Source organism: Ochotona princeps, chromosome 1 (assembly GCF_030435755.1).
Source record: "Ochotona princeps isolate mOchPri1 chromosome 1, mOchPri1.hap1, whole genome shotgun sequence".
Classification (NCBI taxonomy): domain Eukaryota; kingdom Metazoa; phylum Chordata; class Mammalia; order Lagomorpha; family Ochotonidae; genus Ochotona; species Ochotona princeps.
Genome location: NC_080832.1, coordinates 97,506,163 through 97,528,497, shown reverse-complemented (window position 1 = coordinate 97,528,497; position 22,335 = coordinate 97,506,163). Strand labels below are relative to the sequence as shown.

General features: G+C 40.5%; 1 protein-coding gene across 1 annotated transcript in view; it reads left to right on the top strand.

Moving 5' to 3' along the window:
- Window positions 1-22,022, top strand: part of EFHC1 (EF-hand domain containing 1) — a 53,418-nt gene extending 31,396 nt beyond the window's left edge. Inside the window, exons 6-11 of the mRNA XM_058662225.1 lie at window positions 1,789-2,009; window positions 5,542-5,682; window positions 12,154-12,367; window positions 12,752-12,899; window positions 20,662-20,872; window positions 21,849-22,022. Of these exons, the coding sequence (XP_058518208.1) occupies window positions 1,789-2,009; window positions 5,542-5,682; window positions 12,154-12,367; window positions 12,752-12,899; window positions 20,662-20,872; window positions 21,849-21,920 (1,007 nt within the window). The 3' untranslated portion in view covers window positions 21,921-22,022. The remainder of the gene's footprint in view (window positions 1-1,788; window positions 2,010-5,541; window positions 5,683-12,153; window positions 12,368-12,751; window positions 12,900-20,661; window positions 20,873-21,848) is intronic.
- Window positions 22,023-22,335: the final 313 nt, after the last annotated feature.

The following is a 22,335-nucleotide window of genomic DNA, read 5'->3' as shown; positions in this document are numbered from 1 at the left end:
CCCTGTGAGCTGATCTGAAGCCAGGAGCTTCTTCTGGGTCTCCCATGCTTGTTCAGGGTCCCAAGAATTTGAGCCATCCTCTAAAGGGAAGTGGAGTAGCCAAGATATGAACCGTTGCCTTTATGGGATACTGGTGCATGCAAGGCAAGGACTTAGTCACTGAACTATCATCACACCAGGCCCCAACCAATTCCTTTTTTCTCAGTTCTTTATACAGTGTTCCATGAACTTTCATGGAAATTTTTACATTTTTATTTATTTATTTTCATTTCATTTGAGAGGCAAAGAAATAAAAAGAGGGATACAAGGAAATAGTGAGAAAGAGACTTTGAGTTGCTGGTACACTCCCCAAATGCCCACAATTGCCAGGTGTGTGCCAGACTAACACCAGGACTATGGAATTCCATCCAGGTCTCCCATGTGGGTGGCAGGACCCTAGTACTTGTGCCATTACCTACTACCCGGATATGCATCTGCAGGAAGCTGAATTGGAAGCAGAAAAGCTGAAACACAAGTGAATTAGGCACTTGAATATGGGAAGACGGTGTCTCAAGTGGTACTGTGCCAGGCATCTGCCTATCCACCAAGTTTTTGAAGCACCATCATATAAACAGTTTATTGAACCAAAAAGGCAAATGGCTTGATAGCATACATACATCCAACAGAACATCTTGGAACATTACATCCAGAAGGAAACTTATGTAGTTAGAAGCTATGTGTCCCGTTTCCCATCATTTCCTAGGGAGCTGGATGGGTTAAGATTAATCTGGGAGAAGGATGTCAGACTGTAGAGCTTTTCAGATACATGACTGAGAAAGTACCAGCCTTTCTTTGCCATGGTCAAGAGCTAGGGGTGAATACTTTATGTATGGAATAGCAAAAAATTAGCCTTCTGACTCTGGTTTTTCATCTTAGCAGTTACCAGTTAGGAACACACTAGTCGATTTCTCATTCCCCAGGTCGTCAGAGTTGTGTGTCCAGGTTTTGTGGTGACAACTGTAAGATGTGGCACTCTAAAAGAATTGACTGACTCATGATTTCCATGGAATCCAGGGTACAGGGAATAAATCTTACGCAAATTCACCCTTAGTTCTTATCAAACAGTATGACAAAATTGGATTTATTCCAAAAACAAGGCAAGTTTGACTCTACATGTAAAAATCTATTGATTACCAATACAAATGGAGTACTATAATCATCTCGTTGACTTTGATTGCATCCTGCTGCCTGGTCTGGGTCACACAGACATAGCAGTAGTGATTACTGTTGAAGTGAAACCATTATTTATGTGATTGTTTGGAATTTATATCAATCTCCTCAAACAATTTTCTCCATGCAAGCAGGAAGTATATCTATATACTCAGTATTTAGCAATGTACTTCATATGTAATAAAAATTGTCACTAATACTTTGTTGAATAAATGGACCACTGAGAGGGAAGTTTAAGTAAGTAACTTGTATCCCTCACAGACCTATAGTTTATCCTTATTGGAAGGCATTTGTTCTTTCTCCCTGTTATGATTTCTTTGAAGCATTAATTCTACTAAGATTAGTGACTTATAGTGATATTTAAAGCTGAATATGGGAGACAGATTTTACAGGAACCATTTAGGGTATTATGTGTTTTATCAATATGTGGAAATACACAGCTGTTTCTGGTGGGAATGCAATGGAGTCCCTGATCTTTGGCCAGAAAAGAAAGGTTCTTAAGAATGTCTGGCTTTTGTATATCAGGGTTGCTGCATATACTCATTCCGTCTCTTCTCTCTAACCCACTGCTTCTCTTAGAGAACTTCCCTCAGTGTGTGCTGGAAATATCTGATCATGAGGTGTTGGAATGGTTTACTGCCAAAGACTTTATTGTTGGGAAGCCACTCACTATCCTTGGGAGAACATTCTTCATTTATGACTGTGACCCATTTACTCGTCAGTATTACAAAGAGAAGTTTGGAATTGCTGATTTACCGCCTGTTGATATAAGCAAGCAGGAACCACTTCCTGTAAAACAGGTAAAGGAATAGATATTCTGACTATCATGAAAAAATTGATTTTGTGATGTAGAATAAAATTACTTCTATATGAATACTCCATTAAAAATGGACAAAGTATGTATAATAGCATAGCCCAGTCAGATCCCTAGACTGAAGTAAAAGTCAGTGAGTGATTGTGGAATTCTTTCCCAGGTAAAACTGAGTGGCACAGTGTGCGACTTCTTGCTACCTTGACTTGGCAAGACGGTGGCTCACAGGCTGCAGTTGGCTGTGTTGCACAGCCAGCTGCAGCAGCATTTCTGTCTTCTCCCATCTGGTCCCAATCTTTGTTGTTCTTTTTCACTTTCTCCATTAAAAATTTACATCAGTTACACCCCTGGAAATGTGGTGCCTTCTTTATTCTTTTCATACCCCAAGACAGCTGAAGTTGGCGTGGCTACTCTCCACTCAACCTACTTGGATCTCCCTTTACAGTGAATTTCTAATTTCCCTCATAAAGGAAGTTCTTTTTCAGTGCCCTAGTCTTTTATGTCTGACTCCCGGAAGAGGAAAAGGAGGAAGAATAGAACAGGGGGAAATGGAATAGCAGCACTTTAGATTCTCCAAGGGTTGTCTGCACATATGTGATCTGAGTAATGGGTAATGCAAGGATAGATCCTCCATATTTGGACATCAGAATACTCTTTTTCTCACTCTGGTTCCTGCAAGCTGTTTGCAGGATGTTTGCATTGCCCATCATAGGATAGGGGTGTAGGGTAGGTAGCTGTTACTATAGTAAGGACAGAAAATTATAGAAATTAGTCACAACTTAGTGTTCACACTTTTCTGTGGAGGTTAGAAACCTGTGTTAGTTTCTAGAATCCCCAAATGATTACTTTAGATAGGGCTTGCCAGTGCAGTTTTGTCTAGGTGGGAAGCAGATTTCTGGCATTGTTTGCTTCACAATATCCTCCAAATCGTCCCTGTATTACTTTTTTGTAATTGTTTTAAATGCTATTTTTTGGCAATTATTTATTCTTTAATACATTTATTTATTTTCATCTACTTGAAAGGTAGAGCAAAAAAGAGAGATTTTTTTTCATCTTCCAGTCATTCCCCAAATGCATGTGGCAGCCAGGGGTGGACAAGGCTGAAGCCAGGAGTCAGGAACTCCCTCTGGGTCTTCTGCGTGGGTAGCAAGATCTTGAAGCACAGGGCCATTCTTTGTGTCCCTGGGTCCATTAGATTAGCAGGGTGCTGGAATGGAGTGAAGTGGCCAGGATTCAGGCTGGCACTCCAATGTGGGATATGGGCATCCCAAGCAGAAGCTGAGCACACTGTACCATAATATTCATACCCGCTCATTTTCACTTAACGGATGTCTTCAAATTCCAGATCCCTAGGGAATTTTATTCTTCTTTGTTTAATCATTTTACTTAAAAGGTGGTTAGAATCAAAACAAAGATTGATTCATTGAAGACACAGGAAGATGATTTCCTTTGATTGCAACATTGTCTTCCTTAGAACCACATGGAATCACACAATTCAGTTCTCTGCACAGAAGTCTACTGTGGTCTGACAGTGAATTCAAAGAAAAGAAGCAGTCTCATAAATTTGAGCCTTAGAATTCTAGCAAAGCCAAGCACTGCCTAACGAAGGGAAGATGTATAATATATTTCTTGAACTGTATGGAAGGAGGTTGCCTTTCTCAGCCTTTATTTTATTTCAAAAAACGGCAGTAGTATCTTAGGCAAGTCTTTTAGAGCCATTGTTTCATAAAAATAGTTAGAAGGAGGATTTTAATTTAGCATTCATGAGTTCACAGGGGCAATAAAATTTCGGGAAGTTTGGGTAATAATAGTATCTTTTTCTGTCAGTTTTTTCTTTAATATGACTTTATTAATGAATGTGTTGTTGATATAAAAATATAATGGGCAACATTTGATGCAATATAAAGGGAAAAACACTACCAGAAAAGATGCATAATTTGATCAAGTGGACTATTTCACTACTCGATTATAGATTTGGGTAGTATGGGATAACAATTTGAAGAACTTACCTAAGATCATATTGTAAGGCACAAGGACATACCTGCTGTACCTCAGACATTCTATGAGAAGGAGTCGTATTAACCGAGAGGTCAGGAGCAGAGGTATTGAGATACAGTGATGCCCTTTTCTTTGTAAAAGAGCTTTGATCTGTCCTTTGAATTTAGAATACTTTTGTTCCCAATCTTCATTACTAACATCTTTTTTTCCCCTCCTAGCCTTAGGAGAAAAAAAGGAAAGAAGGGCTTGGGCAAATTTTCTCTAAGGAAAGAAAGGAGAGGGAAGGTTTGAATAAAGAGTAGAGAGAACTTAAAAAAAAAAAAACACTGTAGGTTTTGGTCTGTTTCTTTGCTTTATCCCAGGTACTCTGTAAAATAAAACTAGTTGTGAATAATAAATATCCCTACATATGGCATATGAATCACAGTATTTCATCAGTTTATTTCCAGGAGGGTGAATATAGAAAATAACTTTGTTACAGGTTCAGTATCCTTGGTCTGAAATACCTGGGACTAGCAAGGTTCCACATTTGGGGGATTTGGGAATATTTGAATAGACTTTGTTGCTTGAACATTCCTAATTCAAAATCTAAAATATTCCAAAATCCATTTCAGATTTTTCAGATTAGGAATTCTCTCTTCTAGCTCCTGAAAGTATTTGTTGGTGGTGAACAGGAGAGTACCGCTTGCCAAGTGCCATATACTTTTCAGTCATTACTTTAACTATCCTTAGTCATTACATCTCAGTCATTTTAACCCTAAACAGTGTAAGTGGAAAAGAAGAGTATGAAGCCGTAGCACAGTCTAGAGGATTAAAGGTAGAACAGAGCCAGTGATTGGAAATCTAAATAGATATGAAATGGTGTGTTCAGCTTGAGAATCATACACTCATAGTTCAAGATTATATGCTAGTTCTAGCATAAGTAAACATGGAGCCATTGGTGAGATATGTTTCACCTTAGGCTGGCTCCATCAGGAGGCATACTGGTAAAGAGGAAAAAAACCAGAACTAAGAGAGCTAATTTTCTACGGAAGTGGCTCTAGAAGCAGTATCTGGGAGAACTGTTGCACTCCCAGGTGCCACATGTGCCAGCTTAGTTATGAAAGCCCAGGCAGAAAGAAGAGTATCTGGGAATGGTTATGTTTGTGATCGAAAGAGTGCCTCTTTCAGGTTAGAGTAAGATACCAGTGGGAACTTGAAGTATGAGAAGCAAGGTTCAAGGACCTGTGATACATGGGCTGAGACTGAGGAAGCTCTTTGAATGGGAGGGGTGGAAATGAGAATTAATTCACGTAAAACAGGTACAAGTCTTCTTAATCACAATAACAGTGAACATGATGTGAATCCATAAAAAAGGAAAGGGATAAGAAATATATTTTTTTCAAACTACATTTGGGCATAGAGAAATTATTTTAGACTAAATATTTCCAAAGTTTTCTTAAAGGAACATTGTTATGAATGTAATTTTAAATTAACATAATCTTAATAAGATACCATTTTCTTTTCTTCCTGTGTATCTTCAGGAATTACCTCCTTACAATGGCTATGGACTAGTTGAAGATTCTGCTCAGAATTGTTTTGCTCTCATTCCAAAAGCACCAAAAAAAGATGTGATTAAAATGCTGGTGAATGACAACAAAGTGCTTCGTTATTTGGCCACACTCGTAAGGCTAATATTTTATATTCCAGATTCTATTCTGTCCTTGTATTGTGTCTGTTGTCTTTGTGTTTGTCAGCTGTAGGAAGGCAGCTATCAGAGTTATGTGTTATCAAACAACCATTGGATTTAGTGCCCAGATTTTTGGCAGGTGGGATAGTATGAAGTGTGTGCATTCCTGAACGAAAACCTAGTTGAATTCTGTATCCCTCCAAAATATTTCCTCGATCTCTAATATCTCTGTTATACTCATACTTTGACCAAAATTTTTGCTTCTTTTATTAAGCAACTTTGAAACTCTGAGTTATAGTAGAATCATTCGTGTGCCTTTGTGCCTGATTTACTGGGACATTTTTCCTCTGGGCGTATTTACTGTACTGATTGGAGAAGCATCCATGAGGGCAGACATTGGCATTTAGAGCCCATTAAAAGAGAAGCACCTGGTAAACACTCATGCTTTAGGCCACGAGTGGCGAATCCTTACAGAGATAATTGTCTAGCTTTGAATAATCCCAGTTCCAGAAATCTCAGTTTCACCAACCAAATTAAGATTATTCAGATACCATTGACACTAGGTGACTATATAAATTCTCTGAAGACAGTGTTATTATAAGCTTCAAATTATTTCTACAGTCAACTTAAAACATACATTGTTTTGAATGTATGTTTTAAGACAATATTATGTTGCAGTGTTCAAAACAAGGCAAAGTGGGAAAAATGGCCAAAGCCAACAGAAAATAGAAATAAGTCCATAAAGGATTCAAGTACTGTGTTATTGATCTTTAAAAAAAAAAGCACTGAATTTTCTGCTTACAGAGATAATGAATAATATTGAGAATATCAGCAGAGAATGAGAACCAATCCAGCAAGTCTATTTCAGTTTTGAAAAATCATCACATTAGCAGAATGAGAAAATGAAGTTCTAAAAATTATTTGACTAATTCATTTAAAAACAAAACTTTTAATAAAACAGAAAATAAATGGAATATATTTATACTAATAACAAGTATACACCAAAAATATGCCGTAAAAAGTACTCTTGGGGATAAAATGTTGAAAGTTACCTGCTGAGATTAGAAATGAGGCAAGACTGCTGTCATTACATCTATTCCATGTTTTTTGGAAGGTCTAACTAGAGCAGTCAAATAGGAACAGAAATAAAAAGGAGAAGAATTGACTGGGAAGAAATGGAAGTTTCATTACATAACAGTTATTAAATACCTATATGTAGAAAACAAAAATGAATCTACATTCTATGTTAGTAGGGTCAGTATACTAATAGCAACCAAAAAAATGTCAAGTTAAAAAGGCTCCATGCTCCACACCATGGTATAAAAATATTAAGTCTCTAGAAATAAATTAAGCAAAAGGCATGTAATATCCAACATATTATTGACAGAAAATTAAGAAAGACCTAATAAGTAAAAGAACATATCATGTTCATTGGTGAGAAACTCAGTATTATAACATACTGCAAATTGATGTATGATTTCAAAGCAGTTGCAGTCAAATTCCCAAAATGTTTTTATTTTGTAGAGCCTAACAAGTTGATTCTATAATTTATGTGGAGAAGCAAAGCACCAAGAAGAATCAGTAGATTTTTATAGAATATCAGTAGATTTTTTTTCAACAAAATATTTCAACACATTATAAAGTCATAGCATTTAAGATGATACGTATTGATTCAAGGATAGATGGACAAACATAACAGCCTAGACACAGAACTAAGTACATGTGAGATTTATGACAAATATGGCACTGCGGAGATGCTGGGAAAGGAAGGTCTTTTCAATAAATAATAGCAGGTCAACTAGATGCTCACCTGGGAAGAAAGAAGAAAATCTGATCTCCACTTCTTGCCAAAAATAGAAATAAACTCTAGATGGGTTAAAATTTAATGTGAAAGGTAAAGGAACAAAGCTTCTTAACCATAACACAATCTTAACCTTGCGGTCAGGAGAGATTGATTTAGCAGAACACAAAAATAGTTGCTATAGGACCCGGCGGCGTGGCCTAGCGGCTAAGATCCTCGCCTTGAAAGCCCCGGGATCCCATATGGGCGCCCGTTGTGGTCCCCGCTGCTCCACTTCCCATCCAGCTCCCTGCTTGTGGCCTGGGAAAGCAGTTGAGGACGGCCCAAAGCTTTGGGACCCTGCACCTGTGTGGGAGACCTGGAAGAGGTTCCTGGTTCCCGGCATCGGATTGGCGCGTACCGGCCCGTTGCAGCTCACTTGGGGAGTGAAACATCGGATGGAAGATCTTCCTCTCTGTCTCTCCTCCTCTCTGTATATCCGGCTTTCCAATGATAATAAATCTTAAAAAAAAAAAAATAGTAGCTATTTAAAACTGAAAACATTGGTGTGAGTGTGTGGTTACATCCCATATCAGCAGTTTTAGTTCAAGTCCCTTTTACTCTATTGATAATCTAGATTCCTGCTCATGGTGTCCTGGGAAACAGTAGGTGATGGCTCAAATAATTGGATTCTTGCCACCTATATGGAAGATCCAAATGGAATTTCAAGCTCCTGGTTTCAAGCTGGCCCACCTCTGGCTATTGGCAGGCATTTTGAGAGTGAACCAACATCTGAAAGCTCTCTTTCCATGTATTTCTCTGTGTCTCTTTGCCTTTAAGTGAAACAAATATATTAAAATGAATATGCTTGACCATATTAAAATAAAGAATTTTTCAAAAAGAAGGGCAAAGCCAAGATGGGAAAGATGTTTTTAGAAACCAACCAAAAACTTATACCAAGAATACATAAAGAACACTCATACCCTAAGAAAAATGAGTGAGAAACTTGAATAGGCATTTCACAATAGAGGCTATAAAAAATGTCCTATAACCATATGAGAAGATGCTTAGCTTCTGTAATAGACAGGGAAGTTACAAATTACAACTACTGTAAATTGCCTCCATTTACCCACCAGAATAATTAATATGTTGGTAAGACTACAGAATTATAGACATTTTCAAACTCTCAGTAATACTTCCACCTAGTAAAAACAGTTTGATGTAATCAGGCATTATGGATTGTGGCAAGATGGTATACTGTATGTGCGTGAGAAGATTAAGAATTTATTATTTTTTTAAATCTATTTTATTGTATTGTTGACAATCTTTACATAGTTAATTACAGTTAAAGGAAAAAGAAGAAAAAAAGAAAAAAAAAGGTTCAGGGGGATAGGGAAGTGGGTAATGCTATTATGTCAATATTGTTTCCATCATGTATCTGAGGTAAAGGGGGATATTGAGGGAGAAGCCCCACCCGGTTTCCCGCCCACCCCAAGTCCCGGATGTGGGGCATGCTCTGAGATATGTGCTCAAGTGGTGTTAATAGTTCTCCAGTTATGAATCGCTGCCAGTTTCGCTCGATGAGGTCGTCCACTGATTGATATGGTCCATCATAAAGTCTCCGTTTGCCCCATATTTCGCTGCCAACATATAGCTGAGATGAATGATTGTCCTGTTCTGTCTTCTGTCTTTTCTTGGTTAGAGTTCTGAGTCCAGCAGTACACATTATGGAATGCCAGGGCCTGGTTGCCTGTACTGGATATGAATGCAGCACCCATCCAGCACACGTGAGATCCAGGAAGGAAGGAAGGGGCAGAGCTGGTGGGGGGGATTAAGGGGCTGGTCCCCTCGCTGGACAGCTACTCCCACTGGAGAGCGTGGGCTGGGATAGAGACAGACCCGACTAAGCAAGGCTACAACACCTGTGCGCTGCATGTGGACTAGATCAGGGCCGCAGCATCAGCTGGCAGAAGCTGGCACTGGGGACTAATTCTGTCGAGTCAAATCACAGGACCACCTAAAGAGTGCATAAACCGGAACAGAGAGACCTGGGAGGGAAAAGTGGGTTCCCCCTTCTTGGGTCACTATTCCCGTGGGAGGGCATGAAAACTAGGACGGGGGGCTGGGATGGCTAGATAGAGAGGTATTCAACAACATCTGTGAGGGCTGGATGGTTGAGTTGGTTAGATAGAACTAAGCTTTAATACCCATTGACAAGTACCAGAGCCAAATGGGATGGGGGACAGACTGGTCTTTTGCTACACATACTGGCAAACCAGGGTAGGGGGCGGGCCTGGTGGGGGTTATTGTGGGTCGCCCCGACTAGGCTGCAGCTCCCACTGGTTGATGTAAGGGCTGAACCAGACTGGACTGCAACACCCATTGGTTCCAGTGCAACTCGGGACCGATAACAGAACCAACCCAGCAATTGCAACCACCAGCTGATCGGGGTGATGGACTGTGCCGGGCCCTGTGCTTGCTAGAACATACAAGAAACTAATCTGGGAATACCTCAAAGTATCTTTGAAGAATTTATTTTTTTTGAAAGATTTATTTTATTTATTTGAAAGGCAGAGTTACTGAGAGAATGGGAGAGAGAACCAAGAGTGAAAGCAAGAGAAAGAAAGAGCTTTTACATTTTCCATCTTACTCCTCAAATGGCCACAATGACAAGTGCAAAGCCAGGAGCCAGGCACTTCTTCCCAGGCTCCCATGTGGATCTAGGGACCAAGTAGTTGGGCCATCTTTGATGGTTTCCCAAACACCTTAGCAGGGAGCTGGACTGGAGGTGGAGCAGCCAGAACTCGAATAGGTGCTCATACGGGATGCTGGCACCACAGAGACATAATCTGATATTGTTAAGTTATATCTTTAATCATTAATTCGTCGTCTAACAAATATCTGAGGTGTTTTTACCAAACAATGTAAAAATTATATGCATGAAGAACATTGAACAAAATAACTATTCAATGGATTTCAAAAAGTTCAAGGTCATGAAAGATAAGGGCAGACTGAGGAACTGTCAGGTTGGAGGAGACCAAAGAAAAATAATAAGTGAATTCAATGTAAGATCCTAGATAGGATCCTGAAATGGAAAAAAAGTTCTGAGAACAGGTGAAATTTGTTCTGGATCAGTAACTTATTTAATAGTATTGTGCTAGTTTCCTATTTTTGATTACTGTGTGTTGGTTATATATGACGTTAACATTGTGGGAAATTTGGCTATGGAAATGTGAGAATTCACTGTGCTTTTTTATGGAATTTTTCTACAAGTGTAAACTTAGTTCAAAGGGTCCAGTGTTGTGGCACATTAGATTAAGTTGCTGCCTGCCTGCAGCCTGTGTAAATACTAACTCGGGTTCCAGCTGCTCTGGCTCACGTGTTTGGGTCTCTGCCACCTATATGAGTGACTCAGTTGGAGTTCCAGGCACCTTGCTTTAGCTTGCTACAGTACCTGGCCTTGGTGGCCATTTGGGGAGTGAGTCAGCAGGTGGAAAATGTCTGTCTATCCCTTTACCCTCCCTCTCTTTCCATATCTCTGTCTTTCCAACAAATAAAATGTGAATCTTAAAAAAAAAAAAACATAGTTTAGTATTTGCAAACCATATTGAATCTTAAAAAACTGCAAAAATACAAAAAGAAAAAAAATTAAGTTCTAAATTATTTCTTCCTACCACACTGAGACATTTCTGCTGTCTCCTCATATGTCTTGGTATGCCCCTACTTAAAATTTGTATATCATTCTAAGCCTAAAGGAAATACTTTGTGGGTTCTTTGATACAGGAATTCTTATGGTTTTATTTCTACTAACTATTCTGTAGATACTCATTTAAAAAAAACTGTATGATATGAATGCCCAGTCTAAAAGGCTTGGAGACATTATGGGATGGCATAAAAACATTTTACTAAGAAGAAACGTAGTGATTTTCCTCAAAAGATGAACAATTATTACACAATTTATTTCATAGTCTAAATTAGAAGCATGTGTGCTGCAGTTGAAATATGAGAGAACGGTCTGGAATAAGCGTGTTTGTATTTAAGCTTAGTCAAGCTAGAGTCTATTCCATAAAGGCTGTTATTTGCTTGGGTTTTGTAACCTAATAACAGAGATCCCTCAGTGATTTGAGTTTGGAAAAAGTCTTGTCTATAAGATAGTGTCTTAGCATCATGCTCCATTCTGTGATTTGTTTTTACTACCCTAGCCGTCCTTTATTAAATGCTATTTTAAAATTATATGGGTAAATGGGTTTGTTTTTAAAACTGTACCCTTCGTAATTGTCTCAAGTTGAACATAATGCTAGCCAAGCAGCCTCAAACTGGTTGAGTGTCAGCAGAGTGGAGCCCGCATCTGTGCTTTGTTTTTACTGCATGCTACTTCAAAAGAGTTGGAATCCACATTTAAAAATTGGGCGGTTACACTGTATTCCAGATTTCTACCTTTAGGAAACCTTGAAGATCTGGAAATATTGGACTTGACACCCCGCACGGCAATAATCAACAGTCACTGAGTTGAGACTTCCCTTGGATGAGGCATGTCTTCCCTGGCCTTTTGATTACCCCCTGTGCAGTTGGTTTAGGTTAATTTAAACTTGCTTCATTTATATCACATACCTGGCCCTATAAGCATTGTTTAAGAAACCTGGGTACATAAACCTTCATAATATTCTCTTTTCATTGCCTTTCTAGGAATCCCCCATTCCACAGGACAAAAATCGCCGCTTTGTCTTCTCTTACTTCCTAGCCACTGACATGATCAGTATCTTTGAACCCCCAGTTCGCAATTCTGGTATCATTGGGGGCAAGTTCCTTGGCAGGACCAGAGTTGCTAAGCCACATTCTCCAGTGGACAACCCTATCTACTATAGCCCTAGCGACTTCTACATCGGTGCTGTGATTGAGGGTAGGTCTAAAACATAGCTCAGATTTCCTGCCAGTTGGGAGAATGGAGTTATTTGGAATTTCCTTCATTAACCCTGGTAAAAGGTGATTAGGTTGTATTCCAGCTAATGTAGTGCTAATATTCTAATATAACATACATGTTAGAATGTCTTAATCTTCCTCATCAGTTAAACTCAACTGGTTATATGTATAGATGTTGCCACTGGTTTTTCTAAGTACTAAGTGATAAACTGCTACATATTGGTTTTCAGAGCTATTGTACATCTTTAGTCTGCCTCACAAATGCATGTCTCTCAATTTGTCATTGAAGGGTTAATAATCTTTTACTCCTTGAATTCATGAGGGAAACATAATCAAGCTAAGTACATTACTATCCTCTCCACAGTGTTTGGCCACCGGTTTGTCATCCTTGATGCAGACGAGTATGTTCTGAAATACATGGAAAGCAATCCTACCCAGTATTCTCCAGAAGCACTCACATCGATTCAAAAACTTGCCCAAAAACAAGAAGCTCCTGCATCAAAGTTGGAGAAGTATGCCTGACTGCTTAGAATTCACTTTAGCTTTGGCACATATGTGATATTCAAGAAGTAGTATTTTTTTTTTGACAGTGAATGAATAATTGAACTTTAGATTTTTGGATTTCCTCTATTCAGCATACATAGAATATTACCTGGGTTCACTATGAAGACAAACTTAGAAGTTTTTCAGTCCCATTTATTTAAAAGTCACTGAACATGTTAGATACTTATCACTAGGCCCTTGATTTTATTCAAATTAGAAATTACTTCCCTCGTGGAGTTATTGACCTTCTAAGGAGGGGAGGGATAATAACACAAGTAACTGATAGGTTATTTTGAGTGGTGAGTCTTATGGAGAAGTGGAGCTGAATATGAGTTGATAAGGATTTCTGAAGGGTGGCAGTGTATTAGACTTGAACAGGATAGGTGGTTCCACATTCAGAAGGAGATAAGGAGCTAATACTTGAAGGTAAGACAGTTGGCCAGATAGATGCTGAAGGAAGAGCTTTACAAGAAAAAGAAATGGTGAATTCTGTGACCCTAATTGGTAGCATGTTTAGCTTAGATTCCTGAAGTAACTATGGCAAGAAGTAGGCCAAGGCGTGGCAACATTGAAAAGTAGCCCAAGCCTGCACCTGCAGTGCTGGCATCCCAATGGGTGCCAGTTCATTCCCAGGTGCTCTACTTCTTATCATGCTCCCTGCTTATGGCTTGGGAAAGCAACGAAGACTGGCTCAGGTCTTTGGACCCCTGCACATACATGGGAAACCTGGAGGAAGTTGCTGGCTTTTGGCTTTGATCAATGTGGTTCCATCCATTGCAGCCATTTGGAGAGTGGAAGATTCTTTCTTTTTGTGCCTTTCCTTTTCTCCATGACTCTGCCTTTCAGATAATAATAAAATAATCCCCCTCTTTAAAAAAAGAAGTAGATCAGTGACAGTGGCTAAAGAGGGTTGAGTAACTGGAAGAAGAATGAGAAATAGAACCGAACAAAGGGCCAGATTGTATAGAAAGACGTAGTTTGTGTAGACAGTTAATGGAATGTATTGAGTAGAGGAGTGGCAAGATTGAATTTTTCTTTTTAAAACAAGCTGCTGTGGCTGTTGTGTTGAAAATAAATTAGGAGGAAGATTAGCTAGGAGAACATCACAGTTGAATAGGTAATAAATGAGAATTTATGCACCAGGCAGCATTAGCAGAGGGGGGTGGTAGTTTGATTTGGATGCATTGTGAAGGTAGAGCATGTGGGACTTCAGACAGATTGAATACAGACTGTGAAAGAAAGAGCACAACAAAGGGCAATTCCTAGAGTTTTGGCCTGAGCAACTGAAAGAGAGGTGGTTTTGTCAACTAAGGTGGGACAGATGTAGACTCGGTAGAGAAGTGTTTTGGGGGGAGCAGGGAATTTGGTTTTAGACAAATTGGCTTTAAATATTTGATACCCAAACCAAGAGTAGCACAGGCTTTGGAATATGTAAATCTGGAGTTAGGTGACAGATTGGGCTAGAGCTGATTCTGTGGCAGTGTTGGGCCACCAGACTGGATAGACTCTCTAAGGAAGTTACTGTAGATGATGAGATAATAGCTCGAAGGATTAAGCTAGATGTTGAAGAGATTCAGAAGGACAATCAGAGAGGGAGGAAGAAACCCAAATGAATGTGATACTCTCATAGTCAAAGTTCAAGCCATTCTCCCTTTGTACTGAAGTATAGGACTGTAAAAACTGATCATTAAAAAACCAAATTAATAGTCAATCAAAAAAGTATAATATTGTTCTGTGACCTTCAAAATTTTTATCACAACATTGAGAATTCTGATGGTTATAAATGTATAGGGAAAATTTTAATGAATTTTTTAGTTATTACTATAGAAACAACCTGCTAATTATTACTTATTTTACCATAATGTAAGACACTGGGAATGCTGAGAATTTAAATGATTTCTCATTTGTACAAAATATATCAAAAATAGTTTGAGCAGGGAATGGAGAGTTGTAGAACAGTGGTTCAGCCACCACTTTGGGATGCCCATATCCACATATCAGAGTGCCTGCTGCTGAGTCTTGCCTCTGTTTCTAGCCCAACTTCCTGCTAAGGTATCTGGGAGGCAACAAGTAATGCCCACAGTATTTGGGCTTCTTCCCACCCTGGAAGGAACCCAATTGATCAGAAACCCAATTACTTGAGCCATTGCAGCTGCTTTCTGGGTCTGCATTAACAAGTTGAAGTCAGGTGTTTAAATCGCTAAGTTAAATGTCTTCTCTCTTTCTATAATTCCATTTATGGAGTAAATTCCATTTACTGTAATTTCATTTCTAGTGTTACCATTTTTTGTGTTTCCTTATGCAAAGATACTTAATTGTGTATCTGTTTCTCTATTTAAAAGTAGTTTATTTATTGGAAAGGCAAGGCAACAGAGACAGTCAGATCTTGCATCCACTGCTTTATACATCAAATGCCTACAACAGCTGGCCAAGGCAGGGGCCAGGAACTCCACCTGGGTCTCCCATGGGGGTGGCAGGGATCCAAATACTTGGATTATATATTGCTTCCCAGTGTGCATGTTGGCAAGAAGCTGGGTAAGCTATTCTCATTGTCTGAAGTCCTATTGTTTTCATCCTGCATGTCTTAACTTCACATCTTTCCAAGGGTGAGATCAGTTCAGCTCTTCCTGGTTCTGCCATTCTCTGTATGCCGCTTACATGGTGATGGTACATTCCTCCCTGCTACTAGTGATTTTAGCTTCTGTATGTTAATTTCTTTGCTAGAGACCAGGGATCCTTTTGCTAGAGACAGAATCCTATCACACTCAGCAGTTTATCCCTCTCCTCTGCCAGAGTTAGCATTGAGCTCACCATGTCCAGTAAACAGTTACGGAGTAGACAGTAGTTCTAGCAGGACAGTGAAAAGAACTTTGTTGAAAACTAACATGTGTGGTGTGCCTACTATGTCAGACACTAAATAAGTTTTATGTAATAATTCATTAAATTATAACAGACTATATGAGATTCTTCCCTCAAAAACTCCTTCATTATAAACAAGGAAACAGCCACAGAGCAGCAATTGGTCAAGTCAAGGCTGAGATTTAAACCAGGTAGATTCAGAGCCCACACTCTTGACAACAGTCTGTTCTGCTTTGCTAGAGACAAGCAGTAAGAGACTGGAAACCCAGCAGTCTCCCAGCTAGCTGGAGTCCCTGGGTAAGTGACTGTCCTCTTAGTAGATTTGCATTTATCATGGCGGAGGGGAGGCCCTGAGTCACAGAGAAATCAAAAGCTGAGGTCAGGCCAGGCCATACTGAATCTGTAATTTAAACAATCACATTTTTTTCTTTTAAAGATATTATTTTTATTGGAAAGTCAGATTTACAGAGAGAAGGAAAGACAGAAAGAACTTCCATCCACTAGTTCACCCCGAATTGGCCACAATGGTCAGAGCTAAGCCAGTCCGAAGCCAGGAAGAAGGAGCTTCTTCTGGGTCCTCCACGTGGATACAGGATCCCACGGCTTTGAGCCATCCTCGACTGCTTTCCCAGGCCACAGGCAGGAAGCTGGAAGAAAAGTGGAACAGCCGGGATATGAACTGGTGCCATATGGGATCCTGGCGCATGCAAGGTGAAGACTTTAGCCACTAGGCTACCACACCAGGCCCATGGTCATATTCTTTCTAAAAAATAGTAATCTACTAATCTCTACTAGTTAAAGGCAGAGAGACAGAAACATAAAGATCTTTCCTCTACTAGTTTATTCCTTAAGTGTCTTCCAGAGCTGTGCCTGGACCAGGCCAAAGCCATGAGTCTGAAACTCAATCTGTGCCTCCCATGTGGGTGGCAGGGACCCAACCACTTGAGCCATCTCTACTTCTTCACCCGGTCTGCCTTAGCAGGGAGCTGGGACTGCAAGTAGAGCCAGAACCCAGCAATTCTGCTTTGGAATGGAAGTCCTCTGAGTGGCACCTTCACTGCCACCCAAATGCATGTCCTGCACTGGGCAGTTGAAAGCTCCACCACACTGTTGGTGTCAGAGTTGCTAACCACCAACACAAACTATTGCAAGAAAGGAAAAACAAAATTGTGGTTTGTTTGCTGTTTAAGAAAATATGTGTGGGCCCGGCGGCGTGGCCCAGCAGCTGAAGTCCTCACCTTGAATGTGCCAGGATCCCATATGGGCACCGGTTCTCATCCTGGCAGCTCCACTTGCCATCCAGCTCCCTGCTTGTGGCCTGGAAAAGCAGTTGAGGATGGCCCAATGATTCGGGATCCTGCACCTGTGTGGGAGATCTGGAGAAGGTTCCTGGCTCCTGGCTTCAGACTGGCACAGCACCGGCCGTTGCAGTCACTTGGGGAGTGAATCATCGGATGGAAGATCTTCCTCTCTGTCTCTCCTCCTCTCTGTATATCTGACTTTGTAATAAAAATAAATAAATCTTAAAAAAAAAGAAAATATTTGAATTCCATTTGGTTCTTAAAAAGTTGAGGATTTTTCCAGGGTGCTCGCAGCAAATTAATTTTAAGAGCAGATTGAAAATTGCGACATCCCACTTAGCTAAGGGAAAGAATTAGTCATTCTTTAAAACTCAAAAACACTTTTATGAAAAGTCAGAGTAGGGCATTGGTGTGCTTGACACGGTCTTTACCTGTGGCATGCGGAAACCTCCAGTCACCTTTCAGTTGGCTGGTACCTGTTAATTATAACCAGCTGGGCCCTGTGTGGTCCCTTTTTAGCCCATGGGAAGAAAACTTTGCCTTGAGATTTATAGAGCAGTCCCTGGCTTGAGCCACAGCAGTAAAATATGGGACTGTGACTCTAACCAGCCCTGACTTAAACAGTACCACCATTTGCTTTGCTGTCTTATCTGTGAATGTACTCTATGCCTCTTGGAGGCATCAGGTGCCAGGAATATCTTCCTTGCTATATGAACACATATAGTATGTAGCTGTGTCAGGTAAGAGAATAATATATCCCGCCCAAAATGAATGGATCACACATTTTTACTTTCTGGGTTCCATGTCTGTAACTCCTGGCAACATGTGATTGTCCTGCCATTAAAGTTGCTCCTTACTGCCATTTATAATGTAGTCCATGTGATTGGAGTTGCCCCAGCCAGGTAAGCATTCTTCTAGATAAATAATGCAAAAAACAGAGAAAGACATTGGGAAATTTTATAATAAATTGTTATTTTTGTCTTACTACAAAAGCAGTACGTGGCCCACAAATATTTGGAGAGTAAAAAATGTACTACAAGAAGTGAAAATATGTAAAATAGTTTTAAAATTCTATAACCCAGAAATGACTACTTCGCATTTTGTTTTCAATATGAATATGAAATTGAATAATTCTGTAGGACTACTGGATTTTATTTTTACTTCACAGTCGGTTGTGAACATCTCTGATGTCCTTAGTGGTTCTCAGAGCCTTGACGGTTTCATCCATCAGGTGTGTGTCCATCTCAGTCACAAACACGCAAAGGGCCCAGGGAGAAGCTTTGCTACTGCTTACTCCCACTCCCAATGGGCAACAGCCTCTCTCATCAGCTTTTTGATTATACTAGTAGGGTTTCTTGGCACAATACAGGCAAAATTAGATATATTTTCTTTTTAAAAAAATTTGTAAAGATTTATTCATTTTTATTGGAAAGGCTGGAGCTGAGCCAATCCAAAGCCAGGAGCCAAGAGCTCTTCCGGGTCTCCCATGCTGGTGCAGGGTCCCAAGGCTTTGGGCCGTCTTGGCTGCTTTCCCAGGCCCCAAATAGGGAGCTGAATGGGAAGTGGCGCTGCCAAGATTAGAACTGGTTTCCATATGGGATCCTGGCACGTGCAAGGCGAGGACTTTAACCACTACGCTATCATGCCGGGCCCAGGTATATTTTATTTTACTTTAACTTTGTACCAAAAAGTGGCATTCCACATGCTTTTGTGTCTTGATTTCTTCACTGACAATGTATTCATTATCAGTGCCTGTATTATCCTATTGCTCAATGTTAATGGAAATTGTTTAACTAATTCCCTATTTCTTGATGTTTAGGCTATCAAAATTGTCTTACAGATGTCTCTTTGAATGTAATTCATGATTGTTTTCTTAGGTCATATTATTGTTCTTTGCTAGCCTTTTGTTCCTTATTTCCAAACTGTTCTGTAGTCATATCCAATACCACCTTATACCTCTCTGCTATGGTTTGCATAAGATTGAGTGTGGCCTCCAAAAGTGCACATATTGTGAGCTTAGTCCCTTAAAGAAAAATAGGGAACTTTTTAGGGGTAGCGTTAGTGGAAGTGGTTAGGTTATTGTGAATGCTACTTCAGAAAGAATTGGTTTGGGCCTGGGTGGTAGCCTAGCAGCTAAAGTCCTCACGTTGCATGTGCCAGGATCCCATATGGGCACTGGTTCTAATTCTGGCAGTCCTGCTTCCCATCCAGCTCCCTGCTTGTGGCCTGGGGAAGCAGTAGAGCACGGGCCAAAGCGTTGGGGCCCTGAACCCTTATGGGAGACTCAGAAGAGGCTCCTGGCTCCTGGCTTTGGATCAGCTCAGCTCTAGCCATTGCAGCCGCTTGGGGAGTGAATCAATGGATGGAAGATCTTCCTGACTCTCCTCCTCTCTGTATATCTGACTTTCCAATAAAAACAAAATCTTCACACAAAAAAATTAGGTAATATTGCCGTGAGGCTTGGTGGAGTGAGCCTGACAAGTGTATGGCTCTGCCATGAATTCCTCAGCTGAGCTCAGCTGATGCCGCACCATGCTATTGAGCTTTCCAAACTGGGAGCTAAATAAACCTCTGTTCTTTATAAAGCACCTAGCCTCAGATGATTTTATACATTCCCATCAACATCTACCAACAGGTGGAGAGAGAAGAACAGATGAAAGAGGCTATTTGAGGCAGTTATGCTATGCAAGAGTGTGAAGGACAGAAAAACAGTGGTGGTCTGATAGTTTTGAAATGATGGAAGGAGACAGGTTTAGTGTGAAGTAGTTGGGCATACTTGAAAGAGCATGTTGGAAGTGTAGGAAGCTGTGAGTTTTTGGCTGGCCTCTGACTCATGCTATAGTCCCTGAATCTTGGAGTCTTGTTTTCTCATTATTGGGAAGGATGGGAGTGTTGACTGGGCTTATGAGGGCCAAATTTGCTCTTAAAGGATTTGTGAAGATGAAATATGAAGAGGTCTTTTCCAGTCCTAAAATTCTTCCCGTTTATAACTATAAAAGTTAAGCTGCAACTTCCCAAGGCTGGGTTTGCAAGGGGGAGGCCTCCCTCTGCCCCATGTCCTGTCGGTAATCTCCACAGTAAAGGCCGAGCAGTCACTTAACTGCTGCCAGTGGCTTTTCACAAAATTCACCATGGACTTGGAGGGAATGTTAACATAGTAAGAGATCTGGCTGCATCATTACATACATATCTTCTTTCTGGGGCATTCACTGCTAGATGAGGTAATGTTCATCTATAACAGCAGTGAGAGGCACGCATGGGTTTCCCACAAATACCAAATCTGAGGGCGATGGTATTCGATTTGGCTGCTTAGGTGCAGTGATTTCACAGATGGCAGGAAGGGAGGCAGTTCCAGACTTCCCCCTCCTGTCAGGCCTTCCTGACGTGGATGTCGGCCAGCAGCCTGCCTCTGCTAGCAAGCGTTTGCTTACTGGTCAACTCAGTGTCAAAGCTGTTTGTCCCTAGAAGCTTCCCTGACTTCATCAAGTGAGAACTTTAGTCCCCGAGAATAAGATAGGTTAAGGAAAAAAGAAAAACGTCATATCGAGTCACTTCCTTTCTTTCTCCACAGCAAGCAAACTGAAGAGGATCCAGGCATGCAGGAACTAGAAGCATTAATAGAAGCAATCCAGAAGCAGCTGAAAGATCATCCATGCAAAGACAACATTTGCGAGACATTTCAAACCTACGACAAGGAAGCTTCGGGTTATGTGGACAGAGAGATGTTCTTTAAAATCTGTGAATCTTTGAATGTCCCGATTGATGACTCCCTGGTGAAGGAGGTCAGTATGAGTCGTGCTTTGGGTCAGTGACAGAGGCTGGGCACTGATCATTCCTTCCTAAAGGCAGTTACATCGGGCAAGATTTAGGGGGCTCCAACCAGATCTATGCTGCGCCAGTTATAGTACCCCCCCAGATACTAGTGGTGGCATTCTTTTCTAATTGCTGTTGGACAGCTTGGGACTTATGAGTAGATCATGGTGAACATAGACTTATGAGTAGATCATGGTGTCGAAGCTAACGGAAGGCATCAGAAGTGGTCCTTGGTGTGCGGGAGTTGGGGGTGAGGTGGGTTGGGTGGAGGGCGGTGGTGGAGTAGATGCCAAGGAGACACACAGGCAATTTGAGACCATTTGGGCCAGGCACGTATGCAGCTGCCCAAATTTTAAATAGATGGCATGCTGAGCTTTAATTTTCAAATCATTAATTCTCTGACCTGGGAAGTGACAGGCAAGGGAAGAATGGTAGCCACTGGGAAGTGATCAGGAAAGGACTGGGTGGGGTGGATATTTTAAAAGGATAACCATAGAAAATCAGTCTATTACCAGGCCCAGTTGGGATTAAAGGGACATGGTTTGAGCAGAGACATAATAGATTCTTCTATTTGCCTGCGATAAAAGAAATGTTATTTCAAGAATCTCACTCCTTATGAACCGGTTGGGTGAACAAAGTCTTCAATTTGACTATAAAAACAGTAAAAAAAAAAAAAAAAAGAAAAGAAAGAAAGAATGGTTAGTGCCCTCATACTGTTGAATAGGCCATATACCATCTGCAGCTTTGGTTTAACTAAACGTAAAATTGGGATAATGCCAGAACCTACCTCTCAGGTTCCTAGCGTCATTTCAGCATCAGCTAAAGATATGAAAATGCCAAACTGGTTTACCAAGGAGTGAGGTTCATCATCCCCAAGTGCATGGCAGGTATGTTGAAGGAAGCTCTGCCATTAGTTTTACCTGTTCTCTCTGTTCTCTATTGCAGCTGATCAGGATTTGCTCTCACGACGAAGGCAAGATTAATTACTATAACTTTGTGCGTGCTTTCTCAAACTGATTTGGCTGATGAGGAAATGCAAAACAACTCTCTGATTTTAGACTGACACTCTTTGAAACACATCTTGTTTTCTTCACAGAAACACAAAGTCTCTGAAGTTATATGTCTGAAGTCTAAATAAAGTTGGATCTTTTAGGATCTAAGGTTGGCCCTTTACTTGGAGGGATTGGGTCATTTTAATGGTTAATTTTACATGTCAACTTGGCCAGGTCAAACATTATTCTAGATGTTCTGGTGAAGGTTTTTCTATTGAGGTGAACATTTCAATCACTAGACAAAGTGAACAGACTGCTCTCCCTAGTGTTGATGGGGTTCATGCAGTCCTTTGACCTAAGATTCAAAAGCCTGACCTTCACCCTGATGAGGCCTCCCACCAGACTGCCTTCAAGCTGTGCCATGGCCTTTCCTGTCTTCT